The sequence below is a fragment of the Lissotriton vulgaris genome, chromosome 5 (assembly GCF_964263255.1).
Source record: "Lissotriton vulgaris chromosome 5, aLisVul1.2, whole genome shotgun sequence".
In the NCBI taxonomy this organism is placed as follows: domain Eukaryota; kingdom Metazoa; phylum Chordata; class Amphibia; order Caudata; family Salamandridae; genus Lissotriton; species Lissotriton vulgaris.
Window position 1 is genome coordinate 1343233258 of NC_141693.1, and position 23057 is coordinate 1343256314.

Sequence of the window (23057 nt, forward strand, 5' to 3'; positions counted from 1 at the left end):
AGTTTAGAATGTAAGTTCTTTCGAAATTATGGAATCCTAGAATCGACTGTAAATTTTTCAGCGTTTTTGGAGGTTGGAGCAGCGCACATTTCTCTAAAAAGTTTGCTGCCAGGCTTTTGCCTTCACTTGAAAGTTTGTATCCTAAGAATAGGACGTTGAGGTGGGCAATTCTCGATTTTTTAAAGTTGAATTTGTACCCTCCAGAGGCGAATCCAAGTATTATAGTGTTCACCCTGTCCAAGTGCCTGTCCAAGTCATCATCTGTAAAATAGATGTCATCGACATAAAATAATGCCTCATCATCATACGTTTGCAGTAACTCCGTTACTTTGGCTGGAAATAACCCTGGACTATTCTTGAATCCCTGGGGGAGAAGACAGAAGTGATTCTGCGTCCCCATAATTGAGAAATCGGTCAGGTGCGATATTTTGACAGAAGAAACCGTTTGAAATATCTAATGTACTTTTATATTTTTTCCGCACGCTGTTATTTATCAGTGCTGCACTGTGTGCATTTTGTACTGCAAAGGATTTGCAACAAGAATTTAAAGGTCTGGAGTCCAAAAGTAGACGATATGTATTGTCTGGTTTGGAGACAGGAAACAAAGAATTGTATTTTGATGAAGTGCATGTTTCAATCACCCCTTGGTATTCAAGTTGATCTAATATCTCCCTGACCTGTTTTTTAGCTTCTTGCTTAACTGGATACTATCTCTGAGCAGTAGGTTGAATTTTTAACTGGATCTTATGGTGAGGAGAGTCCTCATCCCATCCCACATGATTTTTATATAATGCTGGAGCCTGGGCTACAGTCCATTTTCTGGCATAGGTGTATTTTTTATGAATAGGAATATGATTTGAAAAGGCATAATGATCTCTTCGCCATGTGGACACTCCCTGACAAATTCAGGTGGCCAGTCTTTTTCAGCCAGAAGGATGTCGTAACCCTTAGAGAGTTTTTTCTCAAAAGAGTGCTCTTATTTTTCTAGTTATGTCCCCCTCTATCCGGAGTGTTACTTCATATAACTTATGGGGTACACTAACCCTGGTATCGGTAGTTTGAACTTGAATGTATTCATTCAGGTCCACTGTCTCCAGATGATCCTTCAGGATCTTGCGCGCTATGGTAACTTCTGCTGCACTGTCCAGCATTGTCTGGGCCCACTCCCCGTTCTTGAGTTGTGTCCTCAAGATCCTCGGCATGTTTGATTTTTAGACTTGCTACCTTCTTTTTGGTGAATTGAGTTTTCTTATTTTTTGGAACGTGTTGATCGTCTTTGGACTTCACGTGTTCTTCCTTGTGGTCTGATCGTCCTCTTCTTTCCGATTTCTGTGAGGAAGTCTGAAAGGTACGAGAGGAACGTGTATCGGTATCTTGATATCTATCGGGTTTTCTCAAATTATCCCTGTTTCTGAGGGTATACCTCATTTCAGAGGGCTCCTTTTGAGGAGACCTACCTCTGGATTGAGAACGCTTCTCTTTAGGAAGTGTCTGTCTAGTATTTTCCCACTTCTTTTTAGAAGCAGTGAGTGTGTTTTTAATAAAAAGTTTTTCAGGATTTTCTGTTAGTTCAGGCTTTACTGGTTTCGCACCCAAACTATCTCTACCTAGTTCTTCATTGGATTTTTCAATTATTCTGGCCAGTTTATACGGTTGTTCAGTTACATCAAGTTCTTTTAGTTTTTGGTGGATCGCCACGGATGCTGCTTCACCTTTAATATTAGCTAATATTATAGCTGAGACCTGTTTGAAATCCTTCAGTAACTTCATACACAGATTTAAAGCAAGCTCTGCCCCATATTCATTTTGAATCTGTTTCAGGACGTCTGGTATTACCACCATGGACGGAACACCATGTGTTTTTGTGTAGACTGCAGCAAAGACTGTACCCCAAGTGTCACAGTCCTCCAGGTGTGGTGCGATCCCCGTTAGTAAACAGATTGTTAGAATCCTGTGTTTCTCATGAGGTGTACTTTCTGGAAAAACTGCCTCGATTTGAGTAATGTTTTGAGCTAACTAGAATGGAATTTGTTCCCTTTTTGTAGGTAATTTACCAATGACCGATTGTATGGTCTGTGGTGTAATTTTGTTTGTGTTCCCCTGATGAGGGGTGTGCTGTGGAATTCTTATAGCAGGTTGGACTGTTAGAGTCCGCATGACATATTGTACCAATTGTCTATGAATTTTAATTAATTGTTTTAGCTAGGCTAATAGTTCTACATCTGTCATTCTTTCAATGTCAGGATGTGGTGTATAGCTGGCTAGTACCGGCCATGTTGCTCATGGTCTACCTAGTGGACCGAGCCTGGTAATGTGATTTTGATGTTGTAGGGCGCCTTTAAACCAGAGCTGATGCTATTGGTAAGTTAGTGGAATTGCAATGTCCTCGAAAGGAATGTGTTCTGCTGGAGGCTCCTCTATCTTGTAGAAGTGGAACACATGTGTTCTTGGATTTGCTTCAGGGAAGATATTCCATGAATAGAATACCTCTGTCTGCCGCTATTCGTGTGCCTCTATGACAAATACTACCCTACCACCTCTTGATGATAGGCCATTTTGTATAAGCTTTATAGCGATTGTTTTCCGTACATTTTTCGGGATGATTATAGCATCTGCATCGGTTTCTTGGAAACGTGTAAGGTTTAAACCCGGTTGGTTTGCATTTAATGCATCTCCACCGTTTTCTTCGTCACTAGTCGACATTTTGTTGACTGAAAGTTTGCAGAGCAAGTTTCAAGGAAACAAAGATAAGGTGCACAATATTTTGGAACACTGTATCCTTCAACGTTGAAGAAAACCAAAAACTAATACATAGGATTTTCGTCCTACTCAGTTATGGCGGATATTTTATCCTTAACCCACTCCAGACGTCTATTGGAGTATTTTACAGGAAAAAGGGGTCTCTGTGAAAAGCACGACTGAGTTACTCTAGTATCTAGCGTTAAATTAGTGGCGTAACAAACATTGGGCGCCATGTAGTGTAGTTCCTATATTCCCAATAGGCTCTGCGCATTGGAATAATATATCCTATGGATGTGACGTAGGACTTATGTCTACTAGGTCTCTATCGAATATATCAAACTTAATTGTGAGTGCCAGCTAGCTCAGAGGTCACTAGAAACTTTCTCGAATAAACAAGAAGGGATTAGTTTCTGACAACCGCATAAACATGACAACTTTGTTTTCCCAAGATAAAACGTATCTTCAGAGTCGTGTAATCAATAGATAGATATTTTACTCAGTCATTCGTGCATGCTTCGTTTCACCAGAGGTGCAGAGAAATAGAGAGACGGGAGTTTTCAATAAAAGTATTTATTGAACAGTCTTCTTTCTCATGCAGAAGAAATGAACTGCTACAATCCTAATACTGGCTGTAAAGTATAATGCGTAAAGCAAGAAGAGTATTATAAAATAATACTGTAAAAGCATGGTATGGTTTCTAAGCCATAAAATACATACATAAATAAATAAAGACTAAAAGTACTCAACAGGTGCTTCTAAAATACGCCTATCCCGATGTACCTAACCAAAGTCTAGTACGAGGGAAGGAGTAAGTGTGTGTAGCATAAGTTTAGTATTCTTTTGCCAAGAATCTATCCAAGATTTCTCTTAGAGTCTAATCAGCTTCGTACCTTGGTTTAGAATGAAGGAGGTCTGGTATCTCTCTGTCTCGGGACTCGATTACCCAACACCTCACAAGGAGAGCTTAGGAACACTGGAGCTGGATTTCTCAGCAGGAGAAAAGTCAGCCTCTCTCAGTGCGTCTGCTGGAGGGTCGGATTCCTTCGTCAGTTGCTGTAACGAGATGCGTTGGGCAAGTAGATAGTCAAACTGCTCCAAACCACCGTGTGTTTGCTATGGCAAGTGTGGGCATATTTTTACCTTGAAGGTGCCAAGTTTGACGTAAAGGTGGACATAATAATGTCATCAAAGAGTCGTAGTTCTGAAAACTCAATGAGTTCTTTGACGAATCAATATTCAAGCAAGGGGAAGTCCCTAACTGCTGAAGCCGAGTTTTCCAAGAAATTGTTGTGGCTTTTCGGAACTAGTGGAAGTAGCCATGCCGTATTTGGACTGGATCGGTTATGTCTAAATATGGTTATGATTTCTATGCCTATGTAAGGACAAGGTGATGTATACCTATATAAGGGTATGAATCGGGAAAATCACACTAGGGTAGTAAAATGCTATACAACAAGACCTGTTGTGTAATTTTGAGTGGTCTCTCAGGGGTGGCATAATACATGCATTAGCCCCTGAGAGGCCTCTAGGGTACCTATGCCCTGGGTATATTGGATACAATATACAAGGGACTTAAAAGGCTACCCCATAATCCAATCTGTGGTGTACTTAAATTACAGGAACAACCAATTTAGGGAGAAAGCAGATAGGCTGGAGTCCTCAATAGCAGGATCCCAGCCAAACTAAGTCGAAAACAAGCAAAACACCAGGAAAAAAGTGGGGGCAACCATGCAGTCAGATTTCACCTTCCTACATACCCCCCCAAATGAAAGGAGATACGGCTAAACTTTTCCAGTTGAGCCTTCATTGACTAAGTGGCCATACAAGGAAGAACCTGCACTAGCATGGTTACCCCCTGTCCTATGGTCCACTAAGCAATCCCTAACCCTAAGAGTATTGGAGGATCTTCACCATGGGGAACTACTACCTGCGGTGTGTTTTGGCAAAGTAAAAGGCTGGTGGGGTGTCTGAGTAGAGAAGTGAGGCCCTAATAAAGTTGGCCTCAGCTTCCTCAGATCACTAGTCACCATGGAGGCCTTACTTTCTATGACTGAGTTGTATCTGACCCTAAGGGTCAACCTCTGGCTACCTAGAGCTGGGGGTTGGGTCCCTTTGGTTGGAACACTGGAGGGACATGTGAGGTTTGGAACCACTGGGTCCCAGGTATGCCTTTGCCTAAAAGAGTCCATCTGATGGTGGTCCCTATTCAATGACAAAAGAGAAACTTCATGCGGTTGAGAAATTTTCACATGGCTAGGGCTACTAGACTGGGTGCCCCTAATCTGCTGATGAGGGGGTTCCTCTGGACAGTTGGCCCTGGAGGGTCCACTGACCTCCCTTACATCTGAAGACCTGGGCTGACTGAGGGAGGGTAGAGAGGGGCAGGTTACCTGCTCCAGACCGGGTACCACCTTGGAGGGGTCCCCTGCCATCAGGAGGGCTGCCAGGCCAGGCCTGACTACCTCTGTGGCAGTTCCTTCACAAGGGGTAGGATCAGTTCTCTGAGGAGGCTGACACTTACCCATAGTCTGGGGGGAGGAAGACTTTTCTTCAACCTCTTTGCTCTCTGGGGGAGCGGAGTGGGCCATTCTTTCAGTCTCCACTTCTCTAAAAAAATTCTGTGGGTTTGGGCTCTGGCCCTCACAGCCTCACTAACTGTCTCAGGGAGGCCCAACATTCTTAAATGAGCCTGATATTCAACTTCAGCCCAGGCTGAAATCTCTAGATCATTGCCCATCAGGCAATCTACAGGAAAGTTTGGGGACACTGTCACTCTCTTTGGGCCAGTGACCCCTCCCCAGCTGAGATTGACTCCTCTCCCCATTTCCGCTACCGGGGCACATTTAATCGGCATGTTTGACCGACCGCGCAGCAGTGCACCGATGGCGCGCCAAAAGCAAGCCCGTCTGCGCCAGGCCAGCGCCAGACATGCTGCCAGTTTTAGGGAATTACATCATACCTATCCTCAGACTGAGTTGCTAGCAGTTAGGACGATGTCCGTGAGGTGCCTAGTTCATGGGTTGGGAGGGCTAGATTGCCCCTTCAGTTGTAAATGCTGTGGCTTTACATCTATAATTCCTGCAGTTTTGCAAGATTGTCCTTCCTCTCCAGGCAAAAGAAAAGTGTGACTATATTTCATTTGAATTGTCGCTCTCTGGTCAAACATTGCGCTGATGTTTATGACCTTCTTGAAACTGAATCTCTTGACACCCTGTTTTTAACTGAGACTTGGCTCACTGAAGACTCAGTGGCAATCACAGGGCTAGCACTCCTGGAGGGTTATGTTACTCATACCCTTAATAGAGACACGAGAGGTGGGGTATTGTGGAATCCGGCTACTCTTGCACCTTCACTAAACAGCCCATTTCAGGCTGTGAATGTGCCTGTTTTAAAATTACTTTTAACTCCAATTACACAATGACTGGTTTATTGGTATATCATCCACCGGGCCCATCCAAAGCCTTTAGGGAAGCGCTTGTTGAGACCGTCTTCACTTTGGCGGTCAATACTTCCAACTTTACAGTCCTGGGAGACTTGAATCTTCATTTTGAGAACCACCTAGACGTGGATGTGGCTAATCTGAAGGCGGATTTAGCTGCTTATCAGCTTGACCAGCGTGTTTAAGGTCCCACACACTCGGCTGGTCATTTGTTGGACCCGGTTTTTACTAACATTCCGTCTCTCACAGTCCAACCGCTGATCCCAATGGCCTGGTCGGACCATTTTTTTTGTCCCTTTGTCTATTCAGGGCATTGCTCCTATGCGTAAATTAGACAATCTACATTCTCTTAAACCCCCATGGCATAAGTCCATCTTGCGACCTCCATTCCGGTGCTGCCAACGGACCCTGATAAGGCCAATTTAGACTTTTCAGATTGGATTAATCAGCCGTTGGATAAGTTGATTCCTGATAAGTGGTCCCGCAATTGTTTGACTAAATTTAATCCTGGTATAACGAAAAATTAGCGGCGCTGCAGAAAATATGTAAAATATGCGAAAGGTCCTGTAGAAGAGACTTTGATCCAGTATTTAAAGATTGCTATCGGGATGCAGTAAGGATTTATCACAAAGATATCCATACTGAGCGTGCAGCTTTTTACGCTAAGGAGATTAGTAACAGTACCAATCCCGCAAAGAGTATCTTTTCTATTGTCTCAGGCCTTAAAAATCAGAAGGGGGCCACTGGTCCACTGATTACTTCAAATAAGCAATGCGAGGAGCTTGCCTTGTTCTTTTCAAATAAAGTAGAAGACATCTATAAATGCTTTCCTACGGCCCATATGGGCGGTCCTGAGCTAACTAATAATGGCACGAGGGTCACCTTAGAGGTTTTTCCTCAGATTCAACAGGATTGTTTACTCGCCCTCTGTGCTAAAATTAAGTCAGGCTCACCAACTAACCCACTGAAACCTGACCAATTGAGGAAAATCCTACCAACAATTTCTCCTCTTCTTGGTCAAGCGAACAACAAATCGTTCAGTTCGGCTGTTGTGCCCATAACATGGAAGCAAGCTAGAGTGTTACCATTGCTTTAAAAACCCTCTCTGGATGCTAAAAAATCTGAGAATTTCAGGCCAATTTCACTGCTCTCTTGGCCTGCTAAGATCGCGGAGGCATATATTAATTCCATCCTTTCACAGCATTTGACCAGCAATAATACGCTAGATCCCTCACAAAACGGCTTCCACCCAGACCATGGTACTGAGTCGGCACCTCTGGCGGTGACAGAACACCTTTGAACAGCGTTGGACGCAGGACAGACATCGGCACTGATCCTTTTGGATGTCAGTGCCGGGTTCGACACCGTGTCCCACAAAATCCTGTTGCATCGTTTGGAAGAGGCTGGTATCAGTGGCCTTGCATTGAAGTGGCTAGCATCATTCCTTTCTGGTAGGACCTATCAGGTGATTGCCCCCCGTTCTCCTCATCTACCTTTTCCATCAAACAAGGAGTACCATAGGGTTCCTCTCTGAGCCCTCTGCACTTTAATTTGTACGTACAAGCTTTGGCTGTAATTGCCAAGAGCAGAGGACTGACTGTGGTCTTCTACGCCAACGACACTCAGCCGGTGGTAGCCCTTACAAGCAACTCCAGGCACGATGCCGCTAAGTTTCAAGGTGATCTTGCGGTAGTTGCCAAATGGATGACAGCTAACTGCCTCCAGCTGTACGCCAGTAAGTCAGAGGTGATGCTGGTGGGAAGAAATCATGGGTTATCGAATAAGCATTGGTGGCCCATGAATCTAGGTACCCCCCTCTTCCTAAACAGGTTGTAAAGAACTTGAGGGTTTGGATGGACTCATCTCTCAGTTTCCAGGCTCAAACTAAGAAGGTGGCAGGTACCTGTTTTGGTTTATTACGCAGGCTTAACCCTGTTTTAGGCTTTTTTGATGCCCCACCCGACAGATCATTATTCAAGCCTTGATCACATCGAGGCTTGATTATGCAAACTCTCTGTACCTAGGGGCTAATAAGGCAGAAATACATAGATTACAGAGAGTACAGAACGCCGCAGCTAGAGCTCTTTTGGGCCTTCGCAGAGTTTGCTCGGTGACCAGTACAATTTGCTGCCTTCATTGGCTGCCTGTGGCTCAACGGATCGAGTTTAAGGCTCTTTGTATAGTATAGTCTTTAAGATCGTGAAGCTTGCTAACCCTACCATCTTGACGGATATGCTCTCTTTTTATGTTCCTTCCCGTCAGCTTCGCTCCACGGGCCAACATTTGCTAGTGGTTCCCCGGGTCAGGAGAACCTGGGCCGGAGGCCGTTCCTTCCGGTATAGAGTGGTGGCTCTTTGGAATTCCTTGCCTCCCCATATTGGAGGCCTCAGCAATTGTGCTGAATTCAGAAAAGCTATTAAAACCTTTCTTTTTCCCATTGTGTAGGCTATTCCCGGGTCTGCTGTTCATTATTTGCTGTTGGAGCCAGGACTCTATAAATGTTTTAAATAGAAATAGAAATAGAAATGACCAAAGCACTCCTCTCGCCATGTTGGGGAGGGATCCAGCATCTATGCCCTGGAGTCTCAGCGACCCCGCTGAGAGAGTCCACCGTGACAAGGGAATCACACAAAATGGAAGACTAGAAATGATCCCTTTACCGCAGAGAGCCGTCTCCCACCCAACCGGACATCAGACACGTTACTTCCTCGTCTCCTTGCTGTGTCTCCTACCTCCAACCTGCCCCTTCCCTCCTTCATTTTTTGCTTGCCTCCCCCATTCTTTTCTTCTCTCCCCTAAATCTCTCTCCCCCTACTTGCTCTGTTTTTCCTTGTGCCAATTCTCTGCTTAATATCCCTTCCCGTCGCCCTTTTACATTACCGCCTTCACGCCTTGAACCAACTGATGTAACTTGCAATTGACGTACCTTCTGTAACAATGTGTAACTTGTAACCTATGTAACTCCCCTCATGTAAAGCGCTCTGATACATCCGGGTATAGCCAGCGCTATATAAAACTCAAGTAAATAAAAAATCATAAAAATAAATAAAATAAAAAGATAGATTTAGATGTGCAGTGATATAAGGTAGATATAGGGAAACTAGATCTAAGTAAGTGGTGCATACACCACCTTACACAGGCTGCTGTAGCAGACCTGTTGTGTCATTTTGAGTGGTCTCTCAGGGGTGGCATAATACATGCTGCAGCCCCTGAGAGGTATCTGGGGTACCTATGGCCTGGCTATATAGGATACCATATACTAGGAACTTATAAGGGCACCCCAAAATCCAATCTGTGGTATAATTGAAGTACAGGAACAACCAATTCAGGGAGAAAGCAGATAGGCTGGGGTCCTGAATAGCAGGATCCCAGCCAAACTAAGTAGAAAACCAGCAAACCACCAGGAAAAAAGTGGGGGCAACCATGCAGTCAGATTCCACCTTCCTACAGGGGTGGAAATAAGGGAGATAATGTCAGCACACTGACGAGATCTTTTTTTGGCTCCGATGACGTTGTGCAGGGTCGCAAGTGGAGCCGTTCAACTGTGACGTCCTCGTCAATGTGGGAGATGTGAGAAGTTACCCTGGAATATGATGTCCACTATTCTAGTGGGCACCTTGCACCAATCTAATCGACCCTTATTGATGGCGGTTGTAAAGTCAACCTTATAGACAAGCTATCCTAGTGGAAGCATGGACCAGCAGTCATAGGCTAAGACTTCAGAGAGCATGTGAAGCAAGCTGTTTTACCAATTATAATCCCTTGAATACCAAATGAAAGGACACCACACAAGGTCTATATCAAATATATATGTATTTATTTCTAACACAACCCCTCTGCACTCTTTATGAGGTCAGAGATCGAAGTACATCATAAGTTACTCAATTAGCATATGATAAGTTGCACACATACAATTATGCCCTAGGGGCCTCACAATCCTTATACTAAGTAAGTGGTATAAGAACCACTACATAAATAGTGAATAGGCCTAGGGCCTAGGGAATCACTGGGGCTACACTAAATAACCCCAGGTTAGGAAGTAGGAGACCCACGGGAGACGCATGCAGTGTCTAAACACAGTCACGTGTTACCATTGACTTATAATGGAGAACGAAGAAGTTACAAAGTTACTGTTTAAGGACACTTCTGGATGGACTACGGTAAAAACCCTTTAGACTAGGACACTTTGAGAGTTAAGACCCACGGGAGCACCGGAGTACTCATGTTACCTCACCCAGGCAAGCCGGGTGCATAGGTGTCTTTTCGTGTCGGGTTTCGTCGTCGTTTTCAATGGAGATCTGCAAAGAAGTGCTGCAGGCGACCAGAGGAAAAGTGTCCGGGTGGATCGGTGAAGTGGAGAACCTGAAAGCAGAGGGGACAGAGTCTGGGTCACTAGCCAGTCACCAGGAAGGAACCAGGCGATGTTGCGATGATCTCAGGTGAAGAGGTGAAGCTTGTCTCTGCAGCCACGAGGACCAGGAGGCGTCGACGACGACCAGGAGCTGGATTAGAGCTGTCCCACGAAGGATCTAGTTGACTGCGGTGTCGGTAACCGGCCTGGACACAACAAGCCTTGGCAAACGTCATCCACGCAGGAAGTGAAGATGGGCTTTGGGTCAGACCAGCAAGGTCCGAGGAGCTTCTCCTTTGCAGGGAAGCTGGAGCAAGCCTGGAGCAACCAGGAAAGCAGTTTGGTTTCAAAGGTTTGTCTTCAGGGGGCTCACTAGCCAGCGGGCTAGCAACCGCAAAGACGCGTTGAGCTAAAATGCAAGAGCGGGCCCCACGCAGCACTCGTGGAGTGTGGAGGGGCGAGCTTCGGTGCAAATGGCTCTTGGGTCTGGGGCTTCTCGTACCCCAATGCACAACTGCGAGGGTACCTTGGTAGTCGAGCTGTTAGCAAAATGCAGGATGTCCAGGGTGTCCGGTGCCACGTCTCTCGTGTCCGCCACGGGTCTCAGCTTTGCTGTGGATGTGGGGCGGAGTCAGAGAAGTCTAGAAGTCCAGTTCCTGTGTCGCTGAGTCTTCGGGTTCCAGCGTGTGCGTCAAGAAAGCAGATTGGCAAGTTACTGGTGGTGCCTGTTTGCACAGGGTGGTCACTCCTTGACCACAAGGGAGATGTCTTCAGTCTTCTAGTCAAAATAGAACGTCGAAGGTCCAAGAGTTCTGTATCAAAGTTTCTTTCCAGGATAATCTAAAGTCCTGGGGACACAGCTCCTATACTTATACTAAGCTAAGGGGCTGGATTACCTGCCTAGGTCCCTCCTAATGGTGGACCTGGGAAGGGGGTGGTTACACCCCTTTCCCTTTGTCCAGTTTTGCGAAAGTGCGGGGCTGGAGTGCCCCAGCAACTGGTTTGAACCGGGCTATGCATGGAGCACCTTGTGTGCCCCAGGCAGTGTCTCAAAAAGCATCTGTTGGGGAGGTGCTGGTACCTCCCTGGACAGGAAACCTATTGTCCAGGCCTCCCCTGCCGGATTTTCGTCCAGCAGCAGGAGGTCAGACTTGTGTCAGTGGCAGCAGCATCCATTTTGTGATGCTGGGGCTCTGTTTAAATTTAACCGGGTAAAGCAGTAACATACATGTCTTTTCCCTTTAGAAGGGTGGAATGCTACCCCGCCGCCAGAATTGGCGGGGGGGGGGGTAGTAATCCAAAGTGTTTGATACCTTACACGACATGTTTTGATAAAGCCAAACCAAAGTTAGCATTAACCGCGAGGATTATAATGCACTTACCAGTATATGGTATGGCTATATCATAGAACAGCTATAAGGAGATGGTTCCGAAAGCTGCAGAGGGGCTCAGCTCATGCTAGGGCACCCTCTCATATAAAACCAAGCACTCTGCCTCCAGGATTGTCAAGGCCTACCATAGGAGTGACTTACAGGTGCATATGTGTCTATATATATGGGTAGATATAGGTATACTATATCTAAGTAAGGGGTGATTACACCACCTTACCCAAGCTGAGTGATCAGCCTGTGGTGTCAGTTTGGATGGCCAGCCAGGGGTGGGATAATACCTGCTGCAGCCCCTGGTAGGCCTTGGATGTACCTATGCCCTGGGTACCTATGGTACACTATACAGAGGCTCACAAAGGTGACCCAATACCCAATCAGGTATGTACCTAAAGTACATGGTATTAATTTAGAGGGAGAACAGCTGGGCTGTGGGTCTGATTAGCAGGCCCACAGCCACACTAAAGTCGAAAAACCATAAAATCACAGCAAAAAGTGGGGGTGACCATAGGAAGCAGACCCTACTCTCCTACAGGAGAGCTATGGTGAAAAGGTTTCTGTGGATTGCTGCGCAAGGGGTCACTCCAAAAGTAAGGAATGCACAGGTAGATGTATCCATCCGAAAGAGTATGGTTACAAGCTGGGCATCATAAGTCCACATCCATTGCATAGAGCCGACTATACAGGGCCAAATGCCATTTGCAGGGGTTCTGGATGTGTGCGGCATAGATATTGGTCCAAAGGCACATCCAGCAAACCTACTGGACAACACTATTGACTGGCCCCAACAGACTATATTCGAAGGGAACAGGAAGAGGTTGACTGATGCCTCGTGAATCCAGTGGATACTTTTACCAATGGCCAATATACATCATAATAAAACCATATTAATTTACTTAATAACTTTTGTTAAAGGCCAGTTGCTACTCTTTAATTAATTGGTAGAACACAACTTAAAATTACCGAACCTCACCTGCAACCATTTCCTTAAGTGAGCAATGGGATGTAGGTCTATAACCCAGTGACCAACTACATCATAGCTCTACTCCAGATATAGTCGGTAGAGTGCTTGTCCACCTATTCCTGGTTAGTTACTTCAAGAGAGGATAGTGTATACAATTTTCCCAGTCTCCACTAAAGGTGAATTTCAGGGTACAGAGATGGAGGCTGCTCCTTGTGCACAGTACATAGTATTTTAACCAATAACAATGGTTCATATAATTTAATGGCATGATCATATATTCAAAATCAGAATCCAAAGGAGTCAGAATTTAGGAGAAATATTTTTTCAAAAGCAATAGAATAACCCAAATGTAAAATGAATTAAAATGTTCATAATGGTGCAAATGACAATAGTAGATAGGATAACAAAACACTGATGTACGTATGCTCTTCTCTGCCCACATATTAAACGTATATAATTTGTGAAAGTTTCAAAAAATGCAGACCTCTTTGACTCTGATAATATTCTTTAGATTCTGTTGACTTTCTTTCAGTTCTTCAACCAAAATATCTACACGTTCTTTTTCACTGGAAAGGTCTTGAGCTGTCACCTGGATTAAAGATTGTAGTTCCAAATAAAAAGTTACATCATGCCAAAAATGTAAGCATTTGTATATAAACCATGATGTGTCCCAATGTAAGGGTTTCCCATATGAATAACAGTCGACCAAGAAACACTTCAATTTTTAAACATTGCGCTGTTTTAATTATATTTAGTTTATATGTGTTGAGGTCTTCCCCCCAACGTAAGAGATAATGGATACTATTGTTTTTATGATCTCTTTTATTAGGTTTTCAACTTTTCATGAGTTATACAGTTATGCAGATTGTTGCATTTTAGTAGTCGCATATTACAAAGGACATTTGACGGGTGCATCGTCAATATTCATATATGTTCCGGGGCTACAGATAAATAATCTTCGCGTTTTCAGCTGTAACAAATACAATACATGAACGCCTGTAAGTGCTGAACTACAGCATTGGTCATTAGTAACTCCAAGGGTTCAGTGATGCCTAGGTATGCATTACGTGTCTTTATTGTTGTTGTATAGTACCTAATATTTTACAAACTGTGGAGGCAGTTTATAACTTAACAGGGACAAATAAAACATAACAGGTGAAGTATCATAACGACAAAGCCTGCTCCTGGTTCCCCCAAGTTTTGCGGCCAGTGTATTGGTATATTTGGCAGGTGCTTTGGCATTGATTTGTGGTATGGTGTTAAGCGAGTTGTGGTTTTACATGTTGTCTACTGTTATGACTCCGTGTGTCTTTCCACCTTATTGGGTGCAAGTTTTTAGGGTATAACGTTGGATGAGAGTGTGGGCGTTGTGGAAGTGTTGAGAATGTGTGATAGCTCAGTCAGGATCACGTCCCAGCTGGTGGCGAGGGGGGTCTTGCGGATACTTTCCGCTTTGGCCCATGTGAGCAGTGAGCGTCTCCATGCTAGTATATAAGGGTCGTCGGAGGCTTCCATCTCTGGGTGATCAATCTCTTCGCCACTGCCATCCACAAATCTAAGAATATAGAAGTTACAGTGTGTTTCGATTTCTACAGTATAAGTGCAAGATATAAATGTACCATTCAAATGAGAGTGTACGGTTCGTGCATTGACTCAGGGGGCCCGATTCACAGAACTAACTTAAGACAAAATCCTAAACTTACTACTTTTGGTATTCACAGAAGTTAGGATTTTGTCTTAAGTTTGTCTTAAGACAGACTTGTGACAGACTTAAGACAAAATCCTAACTTAAGTCTGTCTTAAGACAAACTTAAGACAAAATCCTAACTTCTGTGAATACCAAAAGTAGTAAGTTTAGGATTTTGTCTTAAGTTAGTTCTGTGAATTAGGCCCTCGGTGTCCGCAACCCCCTTCCAGTATGTAAACAAGGCGGGGCATCCGCATAACAGCAGATCCACGTCATTAAGTGAGCACCTGGGACATGTAGCATCTCTGTGATTAAAATACCAGTTAATCTTTGCGGGTGTGTGAGGTACGCTCTGTGAGTGATATAACATGGAATTTGACGTAGGCGTATGTTCCTGGGGATTTGTACCGGACTTGCTAGGACTGGGGACCATTCAGAGTTTGTAAATTGGCGACAAATGTCCTTCTCCCAGTGATGACTAAGCGATGTTAGGTTAATTGCTCTATGGTATCTTAGAGAGGCAGCAAACCATCTTGTTAGGTGCCATCCCTGTCCCGTAACATGCATGTATTGTATGGCGAGATGGCCTTCTGGATTAAGTCACCCCATTTAGAAAAGAGGGCAGCTAGCAGCGAGTGGTGGAGCAAGAATTGATCTGGAGGTAGTTTGTTTTCCTCTACTAATGTCCTATATGGGATCAGTGTGCTCTCTAGATACAGGCCCCCCCATATACTGTATTCCTGCTTCCCGACAGCTCCGTAGCTCGGCAGTTGTGGTCACAATGCAGCTTCCGGGTGCTCCCTCCAGTGGTAAGGCAGGTGCACATGGGGTAACTCTACGGATAATATATAGAGTTATGCTTTAGAATATGTCTGCTACGTTGTTCAGCAGCAAGTCTAGCGGTTTCACTTTCGCGCAGGGGTGAAATAATTGTTTAACAGTTATGATAGGATAGGGGTGGCTGTGTGGTCGCAGTGTCTCCTCTCTGATAGTCGGCTAACCATCTGGCTACCCATTGCAATTGTGCAGCCAAGTAATATTGTTCTAGGTTTGGGGCTGCAAGGCCTCCTTGGTCTGTAGGTAAATAAAGCTTGTTTATCTCTACTTGGTGCCTGGAGTTGCCCCATGTAAACACCTTAGCCAGTTTTTCCATCGGGCAGAAAAAGGAAGGAGGAATATATAGCGGTAGGTTAGTTAAATAATATAAGCACCAAGGCAAGATCACCATTTATTTGAGGGTTAGTCCCCATGTAACCAATAGTGGGAGCATGCTCCACAATGATATTTGGGAGTGGGCAGCAGTCAGAGCTCTGCCAAGGTTGCTGTCTAGCAAATCTGTTCACCTCCTATACACCCTAATTCCAAGGTAGCATCGCACACGCACTTCATTGAGGACATATCCTTCGTCTCTACATGCTTCACTGAAGGGATAAAGGCAGGACTTGGAGGCATTAACTTCAGCCCCGATATGGAGGCGAAGTTTACCAGTGTGTGCACCAGCCGTGGGGGGATTTTGTTGATGTCTCTTATTTGTTAGTTAGTATGAATTTGTAGAGCGCACGTTCACCCTGGGGTTTCTTGGCGCTGTGTACCGCTGGGGAACCCGTCCTGGCTTTCCCTGTGAGATGGTCCCTATTGGGCATCCCCAAGGTGAAGCCAGGCATCCCCGGCAGCGAGGGGGCCATTGTAGAGATTAAGCAAGCTATTGCCCAGAGTTGCAGCGTGGGACCCATGATTAGAGAGGCACCGAGGAGAGATTTATCGAGCCCGCTGACATTGGTTCCGTACCCTGCCGCGTCGGGAATTGAACCCTGGACCCAGGCTGACCTCTGCTTCTGAGTCTGCCGCCTCTAACCGGTGAGCCACACTTCTCCTATGTACAACAAAAAATCGTCTGCATACAGAAATATTGTGTGCGTGCCATCCCCCAGTGGAATGCTTTCACATATCACTGTGCGGGTTGCCTCTACTTGTGGTTCTATGGCTAGTAAGAAGAGGAGGGGAGATAATGGGCATCCCTGCCTGGTTCCTCTCCTCTCCTCACCTGGACCTGGTCAGCATACTGTATAGAGATTGTACCGTATGTAGAAACGTGTCTCCCAGATTAGATCTTGTCAGTGCAGCAAATAAATATCCCTACTCCAGAGATTCAAAGCCTTTCTCAAGATCTAATATTAAGCAGCCAAAGTGTGGCCAGCGAGGTATTGAGTAGGCGGAAATTCTAAAGAAACGCCTCGAATTTAACGTGTCTGATCTGTATGAACTGTGTGGGAACCACCTGCGCAAGCCTGTCGACGAGGATTTTTGCCAATACCTTGTAATCAACATTGAGGAGGGCTAGTGGCCTATAAGATCCCAGATCCGTGGGATCTTTGTCCGGCCTGAGATCGACACAGCTTGCCTCTCGCATAAACAGCGGAAGCCTCTGTAAACGGAGATCAGCGATGTGGCGTATGCCTCATAGTATTCCGCCAGGAACCCATCTGGGCCGGGAGTTTTCCCATTTGCTAGTGCTGCTTTCACACTTCGGATTTCCTCAGGTGTGATTAGTTCGTTTAGCAACTCTTTCTGCTCTAGTGTTGTTTCTGGTGGATACACAGTGTCTAGGAAAGCGGTTAGAGCTCCTTCATCGTGTTGCCCCACGGATTGATAAAGTGTAGTGTATTGGTGTTTTATTGCTGGGTATACTTCATGTTGTGTTTATAGGACGTATCTTTTGTCTGTTCTTAACACCTTAGCTGCTTCGCAAATATCCCTCCCCAGTGCTGCGCTGTCCATTGGAACTAGTGCTGAATGGACGTCCAATGGTCGTGCGCAGCACTGGGGAGGTAGCGCTCGTGACGACCGTTGGCCGTCAGCAGCGCTTAAGAGGTTAAAGTGCCTATGGGTTGACAAGTTTGCTCTTGACGCAGGAGCCATACTAGCGTTCTTCCCACCCAATCTGTAGTGTCTGCAGTGGGCTGTGTGCGTGCAGAGTGTGCTGCATAGTTATGACATCTAGGCCTTTCTAGTAAATCGGCGTGTTCAGCATGTACTTCTTCCTGGCGTCTTGTATCCCTCTTACCTGCTGCCTTGTCTGTCTCTTGGCTTAGAAGCTGCCGCTCTACTCTGTTGAGCACATCATTTAGTTGCTTATGTATGTTCCAGGTAGTACCAAGGCAGTGGCGTCTTATGGTCACCTTAAAGGCATCCCATTCAAGGAGAGTGTCTCCTGTGGAATGGTTGTTTGTTTCGAAGTATTCTAGGATTGCCATCCACAGAGAGGATCGAAACGCTTGATCTTCTAACGCTGCGGGTTGTAGCCGCCAAGTGGGGATTGGAGGGGGACCTATATCCCATGTGAGCTACAGAAGCTGTGGGTTAAGGTTCAAGTGTGTGCGCACTAGATATTCAATCTTTATGATAAGTGGGAAAAGAGCGGGTGACCCAAACACCCAGTCTAGCCGGACATGTAGTCTGTGGACTGGGGAGTAAAACGAGTAGACGTGCGAACTGGGATTCAGAGCATGCCATATATCGGTCAGCGACCAATGTCCCAGCCACTCTGATAACGTTTGCGCATTGGATGCTGTCGTGGTTCATATTAGGGGTGGAAATGACCTATCTAGATCTACATCTAATACCAAATTGAAGTCCCCGCCCATGAGCCATGGGAGCCTACTCCATCTGACTAGCTCTACGCTGAGTTTGCTAAAGAACAGAGCTTGCTCCATGTTTGGGGCATATATGGAGCCCATGAGAAGTGTTTGCCCATTCAGACTACGTTTACACGTACATATCTGCTTTCGGGTCTATGACTACCTCCTCTTTCACATATGAAACCCCTGCCTTTATTCATATTAATGCCCCTCGTGCTTTGGAAGAGTAGTTGATGCTGTATACTTGTCCCCTCCAACACCTGCAGAGGCGATCAACTTCTGTCTGGGTAAGGTGTGTTTCTTGTAGAAAGGCTATGTTGGTGGATCTGTGTTGGGGATATGAGTATATGGAGTATCTGCAGGTGGGTGTGTTCATTCCTCTCACATTCCATGTAAGGATGCTTGTCTGTGCCATGAGTATAGGATGTTACCACTGGTGTAGGGAGAGGTGGGGGTGTGGCTACAGGCCAGGCAACCATTTAAAGCTCCTTGGGGTGTCAAAAGCATAATCACCTAGTGGTTTGAATGCATTAGACATAAGGTTATGAGAGCGAACTCGTAATTGATAATCGTCCAAACTAGGAAGCCCAACTGTGGCTACTTTTAAGTTAGGTGTAGCTAACTGTGGGGGTGCGTGGTGTGATCCTATGTGTTCTTGGCGTTGTCTCAATGCTTCCTTAGAGTAGCTAATGATCCCTTCTGAACTGAAGAGGTGGGCGTGTGTGTCTTGTATAGCGGGGAAGATGTGTTACGTTTAGACTGTGTTACCTACTGTGTGCTGGTTAATTTCCTTGTGCACCTGAGCATGCATCTAATAAGGTGACTAACACGAACAGCAGTTGCGTATTACATGATAGGATACACTTATTATGTTATTGCTGATTGTTCAAATTATGACATCTGAAGTCTGCGGCATGACGTCTGGTAACTGCAGGGAATCTAGGTCTTCGGATCTTGCAGGCGATGACCCATCACACTCAGGGGGTGCATGGATTTCGTCTCATGTTAAGGGTTCTGTGATTTAGTCCGGATTGCTGCAGCTACGTTGAGTGCCTCCTGTCTTTACATTAGTCTTTTTTCCATGTCAGGGATTGTCGTCTGTGGTCTTGTGTATTTGGGGCTCTTTCCCCTACCCCCACCGTTTTTTCCTCTGCCTCGTCGAGGTGACAAAGTGTCCGTGGATAGTTTGGGTCCTGTCTGAAGGCCTGATTCTTCTAACCAGTCCCAGACATTGGAGGGTGCATCAAAGAATCAAGTGAGTCTTTTAGCGGCCTCTTGCAGTTTGGCTGGGAATATTGGTGCGTAACGGACGTCTAATTCACAGAGCTGATGCTTCCCCGCAGTGAAGGACCCCCGTGTTCTCTGCACTTGTACGTTGTAGTCCAGGAACAACATGACTTGGTTGTTTTGTATCCTGATATTGGTGAGCTTGCGGGACTCTCTCCGTAATGGGTCCGTATCCCTGTAGTTTAGCAGTTTAAAGAGTAACGGTCTTGGTCTGGCTCCTGGGGGAGGTTTACGGGCTGGTACCAGGTGTGCTTGCTCCACCACAAACTGGGATGTTAATGCGTCTTCTGGGAACAGCTCCAGCAACCAGTGCTCAACGTACGCAACAGAGTCCTGTCAATCCTCTCCCTCAGGCAGGCCCACCACTTGTATGTTTTCTCGATCCACGAGGTGTGAGTCCTCAGACTTTGGCCCAAGGCACACACTCCCCTCAACAGCATTGTGGTGCTCTGCTTCACCCAGAAGCCAGCCCCTCTCCTTGGCAGAAGGAACAGAAGAACCTCAGAAAGAGGGGCAGCAAGGGGATCCACAGCCTTTGGCATGACGGGAATGTGGAAATAGGCATTCTGCAAGTCCAACACCACCATCCAGTCTCCATCCAGGGCAGTCAGGACCTGAGCCAGAGTTACCATCTTGAACTTCTCCTTCCGGAGGAAGCGATTGACGTCACGGAGTTCCAAGATGGGGCGCAGGCCCCCTTGTCCTTCTTGGGTACCAGGAAGTAGTGGAAACAACAACCACTCCGTACTTCCCGACTAGGAACGCGCTCAATAGTCCCCTTGGACAAGAGGGCCATGACTATCTGACGGAGAAGAGCCAAATGATCCCTCAACATGCAGTGGTGCTGGGGCGGCATGGCTGGAGGGAGGACAGAAAGGGGAGTCAGTAACCATGACAGATTATCTGCAGCACCCACTTGTCCAAGGTAATTTCGTGCCAGTTGTGCAGGTGGTAATGAAGCCTGCCACCCACCGACATGGGGTGCACCCTGAAGCTCGGATTAGAAGTCTTAAGAGGCGGAAGCAGCGGGGGTGGAGGTGGACTTACCCACTCGCTGGTTACCAGACCCGCCCCTGCAGTAGCCATGGCCACGCTGGGGCTGGTTTTGCACAAGCTTAGTGGAGGAGTGTGCTTGGGTGTTCCTACTCTGGCCCAAAAGGAACAAAACCCAGACGTGGCAGGGGCCTTCGTAGAAAGACCCAAAGACTTGGCCGTGGCGTGCAAGTCTTTAAAGCGCTCCAGGGCATTGTCCGCCTTGTCGCCAAAGAGACGGGAGCCATCGAAGGGCATGTCCATGAGCGAGCTCTGGACATCGGGGGAGCACCAAGTGGAACGCAAACAGGTGTGGCGCCGCAACGCCACCATCGCACAAGTTACTTACCTTCAGTAACGATATTATCTGTAAGAAACAGTAGTTAGTATTAGATTCCTTACCTTAGAATATCCCCAGGCGTCAGACTGGATCCGGAAACTTTCACGTAGCAGTACCCCTGCGCGTCGGTAGGCGTCGTCTGCAGCTCCGCGTCCTTTGTCGGCGTCGTAGGTGCCGGGATGACGTCGCCGGAGTACTTAGACGCCGCCCTTGCGCGCTGACGTCAGTTCTTATACACAGCTTTTCCGTGCCAGAAACGCAGAGCCATGATAAAAACCAACACTTGTGCCATGAAACTAGGGCCCTGAAAGGGGATGACCTTAACCCTAGATATCGGTTCGCAGAACGGGGAGGATGGGTGGGGTGGTAAGGAATCTAATACTAACTACTGTTTCTTACAGATATATCGTTACCGAAGGTAAGTAACTTGTGCATCTGAAAGAAACAGGTTAGTGTGAGAAGTTGGCCTGATATATGATGCTCACCAGTTCTAGTGATCACCTTGTATCAGTTCAAACAACCCTTACGGTGATTGGTTGTAAGTCAACCTTATAGACCAGCTATCCTAATGGTAGCATGGACAAAGCAGTCTTAGGCTAAACTCTTTTGGCATGTGAAGCCAGCTGTTTTACCACATATAACCCCTTGAATACCAGATGAAAGGACACCACACAGGTTGTTATGAAAATAAACAATATGGACCCGATTCACAGAATGAACTTACTACTTTTGGCATTCACAGAATGCACTTACTACTTTTGGTATTCACAGAATGAGCTTACTCATTTCGGTATTCACAGAAGTTAGGACTACTAACTTTAGGACTCCTAAATGCCTTCTGTGAATACCGAAAGTCTTAAAATTAGGATTTTTCTCAATTTAGTAGTAGTAAAGTTAGGACTCCTAACTTTAGGACTCCTAAATGCCTTCTGTGAATACCGAAAGTCCTAAAATTACGATTTTTCTCAATTTAGTAGTAGTAAAGTTAGGACTCCTAACTTTAGGACTCCTAAATGCCTTCTGTGAATATCGAAAGTCTTAAAATTAGGATTTTTCTCAATTTAGTAGTAGTAAAGTTAGGACTACTAACTTTAGGATGCCTAAATGCCTACTGTGAATACCGAAAGTCTTAAAATTACGATTTTTCTCAATTTAGTAGTAGTAAAGTTAACTTAAATGCGGTAGGCAATGCACTTTGGAATGTAGAGGCTTGAACTACCAAGCTCTGGGGAGAGGGATGTTGGGAGAGGAATGTGGGGTGGCCTGAGGCCGGGCCGTGGCTTTGGGCATCCATCCTATCCACAGGAACCCCAGTGTTGGGTCTGGGCCAAGTGCCCAAATGGATGTCTGTGAAGGCTTCATTAAACAGCCGCAGGGGCTCTGAAGAGCTTGTTGCTGGTTGAAGCACCTCTTTCAGGAGGTTAGTCCTGACTGCCACAGTAGGTAGCACGAGGTATAGGGCATCGGCCGCCCTATGCAACACCAGTGCATAGCCATGGTAGGAGGAGACTTCATGCCAAGGTCTGGTGAGGTGTCCAGAAAACTGGCCTCCCCCAGGTCTTCTCTCCAGTCCTGATCGTACTCCAGCTGGGCAGTGAGATGGTCCTCATACCCCTTCCAGTCTTCCTCACCCTCCTCTGGTTTCCAAACTGGCCTAAAATGGCCAGGGTGGAATGCAGGCGCAAAAGTACCCATCAGCGCCTGATCTGGCATCAGTCGGCGCCGGTCCGCCACCATATCCATATCGGGTGGAAGCCGGGGTCGACATCGGCTTGAGGGCCAGCTGGAGCCGGCAGCAGACGTGGTGCAGTTGGAATCGCCACCGGTGGAGGTGTAATGAGGTTGACCAGCACCAATCCGAATCCAGGCCTGTATCCAAGGGGGTCCTGCAGTGCCGAGGCCTGAACCACCGGCGTGAAAGGCCTTGGGCCCCCAGCCGAGTCTGCGGGGCCCGAAGGCACACTAGCGGAGTCGGGCTGCCCAAAGGTGGCATGCATTGCTTCGTAGAACTGGCACTTTGTAGAACTGGTGCTTCGTAGAACTGACGATGAACAGGGACGTAGAACTGGGCAGGGGTTGCTCCGGGTTCCGGGAAGGGAGGGATGGCTGGAGTCGACCCTGAAGGCTCCGAAGGCGGAGCCGCGAGAAGGGCACAATACGCACCCTTCGGCGCATCAGCCGACGGACAAGGG

At 46.3% G+C, this 23057-nt stretch overlaps 1 protein-coding gene across 1 annotated transcript in view; it reads right to left on the reverse strand.

Moving 5' to 3' along the window:
• SYCP1 (synaptonemal complex protein 1) overlaps positions 1-23057 on the reverse strand; it is a 5090281-nt gene that overhangs the window by 3205412 nt on the left and 1861812 nt on the right. The window contains exon 18 of the mRNA XM_086919665.1: positions 13366-13470. Within this exon, the coding sequence (XP_086775791.1) occupies positions 13366-13470 (105 nt within the window). The remainder of the gene's footprint in view (positions 1-13365; positions 13471-23057) is intronic.